The 17191-nt window shown below is 33.7% G+C and overlaps 1 protein-coding gene across 2 annotated transcripts in view; it reads left to right on the top strand.

The window, feature by feature from the left end:
• The window catches only part of LOC128865897 (GTP-binding protein RAD), a 187385-nt gene that overhangs the window by 158057 nt on the left and 12137 nt on the right, over positions 1-17191 (top strand). For both annotated transcript variants that reach the window (XM_054106292.1, XM_054106293.1), the window contains exons 5-7: positions 1389-1673; positions 5610-5698; positions 15560-15740. In XM_054106292.1, coding sequence (XP_053962267.1) covers positions 1389-1673; positions 5610-5698; positions 15560-15740 — 555 coding nt within the window. The remainder of the gene's footprint in view (positions 1-1388; positions 1674-5609; positions 5699-15559; positions 15741-17191) is intronic.

The raw sequence follows: 17191 nt of genomic DNA, 5'->3' as shown, positions 1-17191 counted from the left end.
TACGTTGCCGCTTAGTTAGGTTTCAGCACAAATGCTTTCAATCAAAATGTTTGATTATTTTCACTTGCGGATTTAAAGTAGTGCCGAAATCATTTCAATTTTGGAGAAATTGCGAATTTGTGTAATTGGGCGCTGGTTTAACACGTTCGCGGGCACTAAAAATTTAATTAAATTTAATTTTAAAAAATAGGCAGGCAATTATTTTTGTAACTAGTTGTAATATCCAAAATCTGATTATACATATATTTTAAGAGTAGTCAGAACATCGTGTTTTAACTGTTTTATGAAAAAACTAAATGAATCAAGTGGTCATTACTTTGAAATGTATATTAATTACAAAAACTTAAAGTTACATGAAATTAAATGAACAAAACTTGGCTTTAAAATTTGAATGCTGTAGCATCCACGTCATTGTGCATCACTATAAAAATGTATGCTATAGCATTCACGTCCGCGAACGTGTTAAGGTAAGAAATTGGTATGTCACAAATGTTACTTATACGCCGTGTTTTGTTTTTACACCCTATCAATGTCTTTAAGAGATTTGCACCAAAGCTTTGACTTTTTTCTCAAGAATTTATTTTTCATATTAATCCTTCTAAATTTAAGTATTTAACACATGTCGTCACATAAAACTACATACGAAAAAAAATTTTTTTTTTATGATAAATTCGTTTGGTATGATCTAATATCGCATGTTTCGAGGTCTGAAACAAAAACAAGCAAAGTATAGACTTGTCACCGAACTACGATGGTTGAAATCCAAAAATACAAAAAATGGAAATTAGCGGACTTAAAAGTTTTGAAATATTTTTTAATCGAAAAATGTTAAAAAAATGTTTAATATTATTTAATAATTATGATCGTAGTTCATGTTTTAAAGACGTATTCATGTTATACAGAGTAAGTTATAAAATTTTAGTCCGATCAATAATGGTTTCGAAACCACGTCAACCAACAATTCCCTATTAAGCAATTCTACCCAATGTTTGCTATAAGAATTTAAAGTTCGAAGATCATTTTTGTTTTGAAAATTTTTTTTGGTACCAACCCACTCAAGAACTTAGAAATAAAATGACAACACTGGTTGTGTGTAAACTTGTCGAAGAAAAATAATCTGGATTCACTTTGTTGTATCTCAAAGTTCAAGCCAAAAACTGAACGAAACGTTAATGCGGAGCTTTCTACCAAAATTCCATAAAGCAATATTATTAAGATGACTTTTACCCTTCAGCGAAAAAACTTGAAAAATCATATTAAAAATAAATACTTACCTTAAAATAGTTATATTCTCATAATACAAATCAACTTTTTAACCCAGAATATGTTTTCATTTTCTCTTCTTTCATATTGCTTCTACCTACACACACACATGTATGCTCTCTTAGGCGTCATCAACCGTGGCGACTCGTTTCGACGTCGACGTTCCCGCAGCAACAGTTTGGCACCGGTGAGTCCAATACATCCGCGTGCCGGCACCGGCGGCGTTGGACTTGGTGGCAGTGTTGGTGGTGGCATTAATGGCGACTACTCGGGTGCACAGAATGAGCCGCATCAACAACAACCTGTCGAAGTGTTTTGTGTAGAAATGCTCGGCGCATCCGGTGTGGGCAAACAGGCATTGATCCAGCAATTTCGGACGTCTGACTGCATCAATGCGTATGACGGACCCGGTGAGTAGGAAAATAAAAGAAATTGTTTAACAAATTACGTAGCTAACAATTTTAGTTCTTGTTCTTAATTGCAAGGTAAACTTTAGGAATGATGTACTTGATATGAGTAAAACTTTTTTAGAGTCATCACAAAATATTCAAAAATAGGTTATTGAAAATATTTTTATTTTTTTTTAACTTAAAAGTTAGCTGGCCCAAACCTAACACTTTAATCCGCTTGTGAAAGTATAAAAAATATACAAATATTCATCAAAATTTACATTTTTTTAATCAGAACCGAAAAATCAAATTGGTTACTCAATCTTATACCCCATTAAATTTTCGCATAACAAAGGGCAAGCTTGAAATTAATAGAAAATTCCGTTGATTTTTTATAATTGTTTTCTTTGAAAATTTTTTTTAAATTTATTTTTTTCATATAACGAATGCACTATTTTTTTGAATGGAACAAATACCCAATACTTCCAAGAAAAAAATTTCAAAGCTCCTAGCGAGGTATTTTTTGTTTTTTAGTTCTGATTGAAAATTTGGAAGTTTTGATGAAAATTTGTCGAATTTTATAAATCTTGCACCAAGTTTAAAACTTGGATTAATATGGTTTTTATTAAATCGTACATTAATAAAAGTACATAGCACCATAACTAAAAAAAATTTAAAAAAACCAACGGGACTTTCCATAAAATGCAAAGTTGCACAAATTTTCTAAAATTTCCAATTCAACACCCAAGAAATGTGATGGAAAGTTTGTGAAATTTTTCTTTTGAATAAAGTTTGAAATTATAGGTCTATTTATAAGTTCGTGCGGTTTTACAACAGATGGCGTAACTTGATTATTATTCCATCGATCCACATTTCCAAACATTCATTGGAGAGCTACTGTCGTAAGGCACAAACGTCAGTATAAGTTTTTTATTTGAAGCGTAAACAACAATATTTTTACCACACTTGAAAATGTCGAATTTCGTGCCAAATAATGTGTTTTTGCGGGGAATTCTTCTTCATTATTTTAATATGAAGAAAAAAGCAGCCGAAAGTCATCGTATCTTGGTGGAAGTTTATGGTGAGCATGCTCTATCTGAGCGAACGTGCCAGAAGTGGTTTGCACGCTTTAAAAGTGGTGATTTTGGCTTGGAAGACGAAGAACGCGAGGGTGCGCCGCCAAAGTTCATGGATACCGAATTGGAGGAATTGCTCGATCAAGATCCGGCTCAAACGCAAGAAGAGGTTGCAAAAACTTTGGGAGTTGATCAATCAACCATTTCCAAACGTTTAAAAGCCATGGGAATGATCCGAAAGGTAGGCCATTGGGTGCCGTATGAATTGAAGCCAAGAGACGTTGAACGCCGTTTTATGGCATGCGAACAACTGCTTCAACGGCACAAAAGAAAGGGTTTTTTGCATCGAATTGTGACTGGCGATGAAAAGTGGGTCCATTACGACAATCCAAAACGTCGGGCAACGTATGGATACCCTGGCCATGCTTCAACATCGACGTCGGCGCAGAATATTCATGGCCTGAAGGTTATGCTGTGTATCTGGTGGGACCAGCTGGGTGTTGTGTATTATGAGCTACTGAAACCGAATGAAACGATTACGGGGGATGTCTACCGACGACAATTGATGCGTTTGAGCCGAGCACTGCGAGAAAAACGGCCGCAATACGCCGATAGACACGACAAAGTTATTTTGCAACATGACAATGCTCGGCCACATGTTGCACAAGTGGTCAAAACATACTTAGAAACGCTCAAATGGGATGTCCTACCCCACCCGCCGTATAGTCCAGACCTTGCGCCATCCGATTACTATCTCTTCCGATCGATGCAACATGGCCTGGCTGACCAGCATTTCCGTAATTACGATGAAGTCAAAAAATGGATCGATTCGTGGATTGCGGCAAAACCGACCGACTTTTTCACAAAGGGAATCCGTGAATTGCCAGAAAGATGGGAAAAAGTAGTAGTAAGCGATGGACAATATTTTGAATATTAAATTTGTAACCATTTTACGTCAATAAAGTTTCAAATTTCGAAAAAAACCCGCACGAACTTATTCATAGTCCATTAGTAGTATGGTTTCTGTTAGACGAGTAAAAAATGAGTAATATTTTTTATAAAACAAATAATGAGTATTCCAAAAATTGTAGAGAAATAATAAAAATTGTTGAAAATGTTGATCGTTTTGTCGCGGAATATACATATACCTAGCAGGGAATTTAGCGGAGCTTTCACTGATAAGTAGAGGAACATCCTGAACAAATCAAAGACTAAAAATCCCTTTTCATTATTTTTGAAATATATATTGTTTTGGTAAAGGATAAGGAGAGGAATGCTCTGAACAAGTTGTAGGCCAATTTTGTCTTTGTCTTCAATTATCGCTGGCATTGACAAATTTTCTAAAAATTTTATTTATCCCGATTCGGTTCATATTCACAAAATATGTATTGTTTGTTTTAGGGCACATAAAGTAAAGACATTTTGTTAAATAGTGTTGATGATCCGTTATAATTCAGATTCAAAATGTGTGTAATTGTACCTTATAAACTTCTAGATTCAATTTTCGTTAACAGAGTCAGTCTCAAAGATATTTACTTATATAAGATATTTACGAGTTTTATATTTTACGACAGATTAAATGGCATTAATTTGCCTGAAATAAATCTGTCTGTAAATAAAATATGTAAAATATGTGCATTTACCACAAATTTTTTACATCCGTACTGGGGAATACAGCTGCATTGCTGCACTGTTTAAATTTTTATTGGAAGTGGGGTAAATTTTAAATGATGAAAACAATTTCAAACTATTCAACAGCAACCATAGCAACGCACGCCGGGTATGGCTCGTTTAGAAACAAATATTTAATAAGAATTTCCCATTTGAAATGCATTCAAATTTGATTTTGCTAAAACTAAATCAATTGTTACAAAATCTAATGTCATAGGCAATGCCACTTTGTGGCTGCAAAATTTGCAAAATTCCAAAGCAAAAAACTGTCACTTAACACCTGTTGTAACCGCAAATGTTCAGCAATATATCGTCCCGCCGCGCCTCCAACTCCGCTCGCAAAGTCACAAGCCACACTCACGCATGCGATATTTCCACTTCCACTAGAAATTAAATCAAGTTTGTATGCATAAATTATAAGCATATGTAGATGTATGCAACATTTGCACGAATGCGTGTGCATTGCATTGTCATGAAATATAATTTGATTAAATTGTCACTCATACGCCGTGGGACAGCAGCTGTTGTCGTTGCTGCAAGTGGCGATGCAATGAGTGCAGTACTGTTAAGCTTATTTAATTTTAAATAATTGTGGGCGTATGTACATATATATGCCTATTTGTACTGATGTATGTGCTCATTGACCAAACGCTGGTCACACATTTGTTTCTGTGGTTTATGCGCGAACGTCCCTTTTTCAGCTTCAGCGGCTTATTGGCGTGTGCTTGCATATGTGTAAGTATATATAATATGCCCTCACCGTGTTTATATATTTTTGTGTAAATTACCCATGACATCAATATAATTTTTCAATTACTTAACCGCAAGATTTACGTATACAAATTGTTGCGCTGCTGAAATTATCAGCTGTGGTAGGTCGCCCGGTCGGTCCGTATGTGAGGTATCTGAATAGTAAATTTTCGTTTACTTCTTTCATTATTTTCTACTGCTCAGCCAGATGACTATCAATGCAATTATTATGTAGTTGTTGTTTTCGTTATTTTTATTGCTTTTTTATAGTAAACATACCCATTAATTTTCGCTGTGCAATTAACAACATAAAATATCATTCACATACTCTGGGGAGAATTGGCTTCTTCACACCATTTGAAATGCATTTTTTCTCATTATTGAAAAGCACATTCATTAACTTTTTCTACTATTTTCTCATTTCTTTTCATACAACTTTCTTAATGCCTTTTTTTTGCAGAATGTGATGTAGCGGAACAAAATATTTCAATAATTCTAAATGGCATCGAATCGGAATTGAAATTCTCGACGGGTCAGCAAGACAACAAGGTGAGTGTAAAGCGCACAAGACAATAAGATAATTGAGTGAAATGATGAAGATAAAGTGTAGAAAGGAGCAAAAATAGGAGAACCGCTACTTTGATTGCTTTTCATTTAATTATAGCATGGCTTTAGCTCCATTGGGGCTAATTGATTGTAGTTTTGTGAGCTTGGCATTAAATGAGGAGGAGCTATTCAAGTGGTTAGAAGAGTTAAAGATAAAAAGGCAGACTTAGAGAAATATAAAGCTTTTAAATCGATTGGATTATTTCGTATTACATTTTTGTAAGATTTTTTGTTTTTGGCGCTAAAGACAGTCCCAATTTAATTCAATCACTTTTCATATAATAACGAAACTTTGGAGCAATTTTTCCTTAATTTTTAATGCAAAATTATGAAAACCGAGTGACAGTGAAATTCCTGAGGGGCTTCAAAAAATTATTTTTTTATTTTTATATACTGTTTTTTTTATAATTATTTTGGGGTATACCTACATCATAACTTGCAAAGTAATTATATGAAACAAAAAACTGTCTGAAATCAAATTGCTTTTATTAAGGGATATGTTTCCCTAAGTATCCCTAAGAGCATTTTTGTCGATTTCTTAATTTTTCGTAGCGCATGGGAGTCAAAAGCCAAATTTCGATAAAAAAAACGCCTCTAATTTGCTTATGTAAAATTAATACTATAGCTCACACTTTACAAAAATGTTACTCAACACGAACACACGATGATAATTATGAAAAAAGACAAACCAACAAGGCAATACTAGGCCAGAGGGTCCGGTTTTCGAATTTGTTTTTAATTTTTAAATTTTGGCCGATAGAACGATTAACTTATGAAAAATATCATGTACAAAACGGCTGCAAGCAAAATTTCTGTTCTATTGCAGAATTTACCACCGAATTACCAGCTATAACGAGGGGTCGTTAAAAAGGCAGTTAGAGGGTTTAAATGTTCTTCAAAAATTTTAAACACAAAATTTTACGGGGAAACGCAAAGTTTTACCGAAGATGACTCGGCTGATGATGCACTAAGTTCAATTTTCCTTTTAATTAGCTCTAATTATTTAACTTTAATTATCGTTCGAAAATGTCAGTGTTGAGAATTGTAAAGTGTTTAAAAATTAATTTCAAGACATGGCAAGTGTTTTGAGGTTATGGCGAATTAAATTAAAAAATAATAATATATTGCATTTAGTTCGAGTTGCTTTTCATAATGATACTGACAATACATTGAACGCCCCTCGTATATGCAATGAAGTTCTACAAACATATTTTTGGTTAATTTCATAATTTTTCCGTAGAAAATTTTGAAATACGTAACGTTTTGACGCCCTAGAATAGTTTATATACATAACAAATTGGCACGTACATCCTTATTGGGTACCTACAAATTTATGCCAACTCCGAACTGATAAGTTTTTTGATGGCAGAAATGCACTAGGATGTTTACCATTGTGACTGCTATTGAAAAAACTTTTCTATCATTAGGTGTTTAATACCCACTGTGCGGTTTGAACTCCACTCGAGCTCTATCGAATGATAGTCGCTATGTATATTTACGTATATCAAATGACTATTTTTTCTGTGCAAAATTCATTTATTTACTTCAGTCTACAGAAAATGTTCTTGCAGAGAAATTCACTTAAGGGAACAGATACCTGTTAACGGCCATATTTTCCCTGATTTTCATTAAAATTATTTAAAATGAAGAAGTCGATATATTTTTTTCAAAATTGGCATACAGTTTATTTATACATTAAAATAATATAATTTTTTTTTTAATCATTTAAAATGGCGGATGTACAATCAATTCTTCCAGAAAGGTCGCAGCGGGGCTTCTCAATTGGCGGGAATTGTAGCATCGGCGTCAGTGACCTGAATATAAAAAACCTAACATTTTTTTTAAATTACGTTTAATTGGGAACAGTTTTTAAACGCACTTGCTATTTGATTTGTAGCTAAAACAAGATTAGAAGAGATAGACCTGCCGGAGAAAAATCCATGCTGGCAATGAGATATAATCTTATTTATGTGATCAAATTCATTTTTATTATGTGATCGAATAACTTAGCAATAGTGCTCTGCTGGTTCTAGCGATTTCTAAAATCAAGCCCAGCGCTAGATCAGATCGTGAGGGGTTCTCACCACATATTTTTCAAACTTACCGATTTACTAGCTCGTCCTCTGTTATTGATTTAAAAATTTTTTTTAAAAGTGGAACTTTTATCAATTCATAGAAACCTTGCTGGATTGAATCAGTCTATAAATGAGGTGAGCGGAATGATGTCAGTAATTACAGGCCTATTGTCAATCTAAAATGTAGGATAGCAATCAACGTGGTGTTAAATTTATCTATCAAACACTTTCAGAATAAATCGAGCAAGTAAATCACATGAACAACTTCAAAGTCATATTATTTAAACCAAGAACTGTGAGAATTGTATAACTCTAGAAAAAACAAAGATAAATTACTCGGCCAACAATAATTAACCCTTTTAAGACCATTTCTAATATATTATATTTCCATTATTAGCTTTTGCACTACATACATAGTTAGAAAGTGCTTAAACTATTTGTCTTTCGTGCACCCGCCCCAGAGATCTCTTTTCTAGACAAGCGGACAAGTGGTTTCTAGAATGAGTGGTAGTTCACGCAAAACACAGCAAGTTGTAACGTGAACTAAACTGAAAAGAATTACTAATGTTTTAGTAAATTTATTTATTTTTTCTAATGAAATTGACATTTCTTAAATTTTCAAAAAGTTATAATTTCAAACCTATTTTTTTCAAGTGTAGCAACTCAAATATAAAGGTAAAGTATCTACATTTTCATAAACAAAAATTTAGAAAAACTCATTTAAAGTTGAACAACACCTACCGACCTAGCCGTCATTTGTATAGCAAAAATTTGATGAAGTGACTTTGAATAAATGATGCCTTTTGCACAAGAAAAATGCATAGTTCTGAAGGAGTTTCTAAGAAAAACGCAATAAAAATACGGCCATAACGGCACTTCGAATGTTTTATTCTTGCACAGGATAACCAGTAATGTGACCTAATACGTGTTTGCACTGCTTGAATATTCATATGCCAATTTTGCGCGCCAATGAAGATTTCGCATGATCTGCGTTCGTTAGTTGGGGTTCTGCAAAAGAAGGCCAACACCTGTCAAAACCAAACCAATCAAAGCAAGTTTGTGCTTCTCGCTGCATACCAGAGCACAAAGGGCAAAGCAAACATTGACAACAAAAGCAACAAATGCAACTTCTAACTCATCAACCCTGACAAGCAGAGTCCAAATCTTTGTATTAAAGCATATTTAAACATACATATAATATATGTAAGCATGTATGTGGTTTCAAGGCCTGACTGGTAATACCAGAAGCCTTTTGCAATTGCAAATATTTGACAGAATGCGTTTGGGATTTCGCGGCTTTACATGTGCATTCGCTTATATATGTATGTAGATATTTCCGTGCTTTGGGCAGTATAAACAATCTTGGCATATCATATGTCCAATTGAGCGCATCGATGAGTACACTTTTGATATAGTACGCGTATTGTGGGAAAGCATTTGCTTACGGTTTTCAACGATATGCCAGTATGCGTGATTGCAGGTGTTTATGTAAAAAGTTATTTTACTCCATGTCAGCCGTTCTACGTGCAAATGTTATTATATGTATGTATAAGTATGGCATTTATGGTAATGTTGCTTTCGGTGTGATATTGCGTAAAATCCAAGGATTAATGCCAATGTAACTCCAATGCTGTTTAAATTCGTTAATTTTTCAGTTTTGATCATCATTACGATGGGTAAATTTTATGTGACGCACGTTGTTCTATATTTTTTTTATTGTCAGAATAAGTTTCGAACTACTCCAAGATTTGAGCACAAAGCATTAAGGCCCATTGTGTTCTAATGATAAGTTCTATAATATAATATGAAAAAAAATCATGCATTCGTTCTAGGGACAAAATGCGTAACACCTCAGTAAAAAAAAATATGAAAAATCAAAGCGAATTTTGTACAACTTGAAATTTATTCTTGTGATACTAAAACTGTATTGGCTATAAACTACGTACCCATGATTTTGACGGAAATTTTGACTAAAAATTTTGAAATTTTAATGAAAACTTGCCGAATTTTTACAACTTTTGCACAAAGTCGCAAAAAAATTATGCGATATTTCTTGTAGCATGAACTATATTTTTTAAACAATATTAAAACGGGGGAAAAAAAAATTGAAAGTAATAAAAAAATAATAAAAAAGGTTACAATATTCTATTTAAATTAAAAAAATGATGTAAAAAATAATTAAAAAAAAGGTATTTCTAAAGGGGGATTTTTCAAGAGCTATAGGAAATTTTTTCAAAAAAACACACGTAAAATTCAGAAAAATTCATGAAATTTTTCTTTAAATCGATAGTACAGTCCATATAATTTAATTTTTGAAGATTATTTCATGCAAATTTTGGCATACTCTTTCCAATGTTTCGGCCTGTATCTCACATATAAAGCCTTTAACGTTGTCTTCCAATGCGTTAATTGAAGCAGGCTTGTCTGAATAGACATGAGCTTTAACATAGCCTCACAAAAAATAATCTAAAGGCGTAATATCGCACAATCTGGGTGGCCAATTGACAGGTCCCGAATGTGAAATAAAATGTTCACCGAACTCGCCTCTCAACAAGTCCATTGTTACGCGTGCTGTGTGGCATGTGGCACCGTCTTGCTGAAACCACATGTCTTGCAAGTCAAGCTCTTGCATTTTGGGCAAAAAAAAAGTTGGATATCATTTCACGGTAGCGCTCACCATTCACAGTTACGTTACGAAGGACCAGGTGCACAATAGATCAATATGGTCGCAGTGCTAAAGGGCTACTCCTTAACCCTCTACAACCATTACGTTACGATTCGCAGCATCTTTGAAGAAGTACGGTCCAATGATACCTCCTGCCCATAAACCGCACCAAACTGTGACCTTTTCTGGATACATTGGTAGCTCTTGCAATTCTTCTGGCCGATCTTCACTCCAAAATCGACAATTCTGCTTATTTACGCACCCATTGTTCAAAAAAAGAGCTTCGTCGTTGAACACAATTTTTCGATAAAAAAGTCGATAAACTTTCTTAACTGAACACGCATTTTTATAATAAAATTTAATGATTCGCAAGCATTGTTCGTTTGTAATACGATTCATGGTTAAATTATAGACCAAACTGAAGATGTTTGACAGTGAAACAAAACACGAAACGTGCGCCAGCTGTTTAAACCAACTGTTTAAAAAGATAATAGCTAAAAAATCACCCTTTACATAGTTTCAAAGAAGTTTGATGAAAAATCGAAAATGGACTAGTTTTTTCTCAAATGGTACATAAAATGGTGCACTGAGTGAAGCAAAGGTGAAATGAAACACTCACATTTTGCAAGGGAGGCAGTGCTAAAGATATCCTGCAGTACTTTCTGAGCCCCAGCCCAGCATTTGCGGAAGGAATCAGCTATCTTAATTCTGCAATTTATTTCAGGCCAGAAAATCGGCAATTTACAAAAACTCGCGAAATAAAGGATTTAATGTAAAAACCGAAGCCAACTAATTTTTAATACTGACAATACTAGGGATAAGTTCCAATACTGACATACTAGGGATCAGTTCCAGTTTAATTGAAATCGGTGCTAATCAGACAAGTTTATCTAACTTTATTAAGCAACTTTATCAAATAAAACATGCAGTTCGTGAAAGACAAGGGTTGAAGGAAGACCCTTTTACTCCTTTTAATTGACGGAACAGGCAAAATTTTGATATTCAATGGAAAATTTATAATTTGTATGTGTAGAAGTTAAATAGTAATTAAAAATACTGGAATATCCACGGATATGTCTTAATATTTTAGCTATTGAGAGAGCAGAAAAAAATAAGTTTTTATATTTATTAATATACAAACAGATCAAACGCGCTTAAACTACGCAGAAAAAATTCAAATAAATTCACTGACAAATATAGTAAATTTTTACCTTAGTATTCCACTCAGAAAAATTCAATCAATTCGAAATGTAATAAAGAGTTTAAAATAGAATAAAATTAAGGCAAAAATAAAACAGTACCACAAAGGCAGCAAAGGCCATTTGTTACAAAAGATAAAAAGTGAAATTCGGAACAACTACCAATCAATCGAACACAAAAGTTGTTGTTTTTTTTTTGATATGCTTATAAGTGTTCACTAGGCCGGGTCGACTTCCGTAAAAACAGAAACATTTGAAAAAATCATTTAAAATTTTAAAGCTTATTTGAAGAGTATACTGAATTAAGATTCAAATTTGTGGGCCACTCTAAAAGCAGTCAAATTTATTTGTTACCGCAATTTTGGCGTTTGAAAGCCTATGTAAAAAAATTGGATTACATAAAAAGATTCAGTAGCTATAACTTGTTTGTTTTAGTAACTTAATTGAACATTTTTGGGCAAGAATTTATTAATTTTTAATAGCATCCAAGAACAACCACTCTGATATCAATGTTTCGCTAGTAAAATATGACTTCGAGGATGTCTAACACCTAAGAAAATAATATAATAACCACCAAGCCCTTGGCAGCGGTATATCGCGCATAAAAATCAAGCATAAATAACAAACTTATATCAAAATTAAATCACTCTGGTGATTATTATATCCCAAAATTATTATTATTATTATTTTTTTTTTTTTTTTTTGGTTTTTGCATGCACTTCCGATAAGATTTGACACAGAGAATTGTTTCCCCTTTTTTTAATTTTTAGTTTTTCTTGTATGGCCTGAACCAGCCTTATATGCATGTTGTATGCATAGCTCAGACATAGACAAATCACCTTCACTGTAATAAAACTATAATAACCAACAATGATCGACCAATGAGCGCATTAGTAAAGCAGACAGCACGATGAGTGCGACCGCTTTGGCCAAATGCCAAATGCGAAAAATGCTACGTAATATAAATAATTAGACCAGATGAGTGAGAGGTGGGATGAACTCTGCAGACACCAGTCGGTTGATTACTTGAATATTTTTGAAAAAATCCAAATGACGTCGCACAAAATGCATCTAAGCAAAACAAAGAGGAACTCACAATATTTTTCACTATGTCACGACTGCAAATGCGAACAAGCAAAATTTTTTTGCAAAGAAATGTTTGCTTATTCAAATTTCTAATTGCAGCTTGGAAGCATTTGCTATGCTTAATTATATCATCACGATGCTATAAATATAACAAATTATAAATGCCAATATTTTAATGTATTATTTCCAAATGTAAAAGTAAGGTAAAAATTTAATATAATTAATGCCCACACATTCCCCAATATTCGAAAATGCGTGACCGAGCGATAAATAAAATGTTCGGTGTGTTCAGCTGCCGATGACGAAAAACGTTGCTCTTTTAGCTGCTCAGAATAATTATAGGTATAGAACAATTTCTATAAATTATAATATTTTATTTCGACAAGGGGGCAATTTTAATGCGCGTTCGCAGACGTTTCTCACTTATTGAACGCCCAAAAACTCAATTGGTGCGAAGAGAGGACTCCGCTGGTGCCGTCAACTGAGTATAGCCAAAAAGAAGAGTGAGGTTTGCCCCATAGTGTGATGCGAAAATTATGTACTCAAATTTGTGAATAATGTACAATAACATATGGTTCCTTCGCATTGCTTTAGCTAGGCAAGCTAATTATTTGTACAATTCACCCCAAATGTCAATGTCAGACCTACAAATTTAGAAAACCGCACAATAAATAATTTTTTCTTCTTCTTCAGTTGACCTTTTCTATGCAGATTCGTATTTTGCCTCCTCTGCCACGACTGGTAGAGACCGCCGAATTGACCTTTGCATCTGTATTTACTACACTATGTCTATGTTTCGCCACTTTGCGCCCCCGCCCGGCGCTCTAGCAAATAATAATAATAAATGTCTATGTCCTTATAAATCCAATATCTCGTAATCAAGGTATGCGATCACTTAGTCATCTCTCAAAATTACAAAAGTATTCGGAAAAATCTTATTTTACAACACTTCAGCGGCTGTCGGATGCTGAGAGTTCAAACTGGCGCTGAATTTGAATAAATGCAAAAACATTTTTTCTTGAATTATTATTATTTGTCAAATTCATAACAAATTAAAAGCGATTAGGATATACAAGAGAAGGCTTCAAGACCATCAGCACGCATTTCTGTTGAAAAATTAGCAACTGTTAATAAATTGGCGTAATTGGGTAAAGTTGTACTTCCAAAGGCTTTTAATTTAATTTAAATAGCTTTCATTCTGAACAAGTATGTAATTAAAAACAAGCAATGCTAAAAAATGTACCTTCTGCTCAAATATGAACGAGACGTTATCAATAAAACGGTCCGCGGATGACATATGGCAAAAATAAATTTTTTGTTTTTTGGTAGGACTGTTATAAGCTTACATGGCAAATTTCAGCGTGATATGTCACATAGTTTGTTTTCTGTGCTACTGTAAACAAGTCAAGCTCGAGTGTATTCTTCGAATTTAACGATGGAAATTCAAGTTGAACAAAGAATTTGTTTCAAATTTTGTTATTCCAACAAAATTTCGGCTTCAGACGCCTTAGAAATGTTGCAGACAACCTATGGGGACTCTGCTCTATCGCGTGCACGTGTTTTCCAGTGGTACAAATCGTTCAAAGAGGGCCGTACATCGGTTGAAAACTTGCCTCATGAACATCGTCCAGCAACATCAGTAAACGACGAAAACATCGGAAAAGTAAAGGAAATTGTGCTTGAAAATCGCACAAATCGTAAAATCGGTTAACGCTGAATATTATTTAGACGTTTTAAAGCGTTTGCGCGAGAACATTCGTCTTAAAAGGAAGGAATTGTAGGACAACAAGTCATGGTTCTTGCATCACGATAATGCACCAGCTCACTCATCACGTCTTGTTCGCGATTATTTGAACAAAAATAACGTTAATATCGTTCCGCAAGCACCGTATTCGCCTGATATGGCTCCATGTGACTTTTTCCTGTTTCCCAAGCTCAAGTTGCCAGTCCGTGGAAAACATTTTGAAACAATTGAAGTCATAAAAGAGAATTCGAAGAACACACTCGAGCTTGACTTGTTTACAGTAGCACAGAAAACAAACTATGTGACATATCACGCTGAAATTTGCCATGTAAGCTTATAACAGTCCTACCAAAAAACAAAAAATTTATTTTTGCCATATGTCCTCCGCGGACCGTTTTATTGATAACGTCTCGTTCGTATTTGAGCAGAAGGTAAATACCAATTCAGGCAAGAGCTTTGTTCATTTGCAACGTAAATGCCTATGACAAACAATAAGAAGTGTTGCATATTAAAAAAAAAATGGGGCATCTGTTTTAGTTTCTATAGACGTTTGCATTCTTTTTACGTAGATTTGGTGCGAGAAGACCCCTTATGAAATTTCCCGAGGAATAGTTTTCGAGATATTTTAACCCTCTAGTGTCCTTACAATTGCATTTTTTTAACTTCTCCAAAAAAAACAAGGTGAAAAGCTCCCTATTTTGACAGAACTAATGGGTTGGAACATTGCACTAGAATATTACACACGAAATTCTACTATATATGCCCAAACTTGATATATGTCGCTCAAATAATTATTTTAAGACTTTTTTCACCTTTTTCGGGAAGCGCTCGGTACATAATTTAAAAATTAATTAGGCTAAAAAAATCATCCACAGTTTCGTGAGTCATTAAACCAAATATTTCGGGCTGCCCCAACTTACTTATGCAGAACATTTTAGTTTATATCTTTTAGAAGGAATTTTTTGAGGTATACTCCAAGCAATTCTTTATAAATGTTTTTAAAAATTTCTCTTTTTTTATTATCTCTGTTTGCAGGATGAACTAGAAAAGGCTGATGCTTTTCTTGTGATCTACTCTTGCATTGACAAGGAGTCATTCACACGCGCCAAACATATACTTTCACGTCTACAGGACATGGATTTGATACGTACTCGTCCAATTATTTTAGTGGCGAATAAAATTGATTTGGCACGTTCACGCGCAGTTTCTTCACAAGGTAAGCAGCAAAAAATAGTGAAAGTAAATAAATTTATAAACAAGAAATATGGTTTTATAACTTTTAGTAAAGACAAAGTAGGTCACTATGAGGAAGGCGAATCCGCGACTCAAATAGTTCAGTATAGAAATGTGAAAATGCTTAGATAAATCTTTTTTGCAAAAGTGTTAGAATGTCTTTCTGTGTTGGCTTTATTCACTCACGGCTGGGCATTCGCTTGCTTTGATGCCATCGGCTGTTGGGTACATTACACTATGCAATATTGTGAAAGATTTCAGGCCTTCCTGCCTTTCACGCCAACTATAACTACACTGTGTGACAAAAAAAAAAAAAATTAAATATACTTTTATGGAGACCTAGCACAACTTGTGGCTATAGAAAAACTAAAAAAAATGGTATAGGAGAAATTTCCAATACACCCCCAAAATCTCATTTTATGGCCATAAAACCGTTTTTCAGTAGGTTGATGTGAAGAATCACTCCCAACTTCGCCAATTTCCATCCGATTTCGAATTTGCTTTTTTAGTTCGAAAGAACAAAAACAAGCCTTTTTGACAGTGTGTTGACAATTTTTCTGAAATGACAACTGACGAGACTGTAGACGGAAGTATTTGGAATTTTTTTATTTTTTCTCTATTTTTTCAATTTTGACATAATTTTTACGATATTATCCGATATTGAGAATTTTTTTTAGTACACTACTGTTATAGTAAATTTAATTTTGCGTCGAATGAGCTATATTTGACTGTAATTGAATTAAAATTAATAGAGTTGTGTGAGTTTTAAGATTTTATTTTATTTTTTTATTAATTTGGTATGTAGGTATAACTTACGCTAAATGGGAATAAGGACGTGTTTTGATGCGTTATTATAGATACGTAATATTTATTGGAGTGTATATGTATACATAAGTGTACACTGTACTGCATACAACAGAACTGGTTAGAACTTACGAAAATATCTGACATATTATAGCACTTTTTTTTTCAATAGAAATATGAAAAAGTTCCCAAGTGTACTAAAGTTCACACTATACATTGATTAACAAAAGAAGTTTGTTATTATAATTTAACCTTATTAAAACGTCAAAGTTTTATTGTTTGTTTCATTGAAATTCAAGAGATATAAATCAAAACGTTGCCAGAAAAGTCGAATTTCTCAATATTCTCCGATGATGTAGCATCATCAGCCTTATCATAAACCAGATAATTGTTATTTTTGTAAAACGGACGTAAACGGTCATCATTATAAAACTCGAAAGTACATAAAGTATGCTGATGTTGCAACTGTTAAGAACCCCGTAGTCTTGGACGATATGATTTACTCAACTGCAGGTCATGAACTGAAGGAAGTTCAACTCATTGCTGATGATGATCAAACTGATAACAATAAACCTGATGATGAAGAGTCCTTTCCGTCAGGTTCTAAGTCTTCAGAACGACACATTGTAT

The sequence above is a fragment of the Anastrepha ludens genome, chromosome 6 (genome assembly GCF_028408465.1).
Source record: "Anastrepha ludens isolate Willacy chromosome 6, idAnaLude1.1, whole genome shotgun sequence".
NCBI lineage: Eukaryota > Metazoa > Arthropoda > Insecta > Diptera > Tephritidae > Anastrepha > Anastrepha ludens.
Note: the sequence above shows the minus strand (reverse complement) of the source record. Positions and strands in the feature narration are given on the sequence as shown.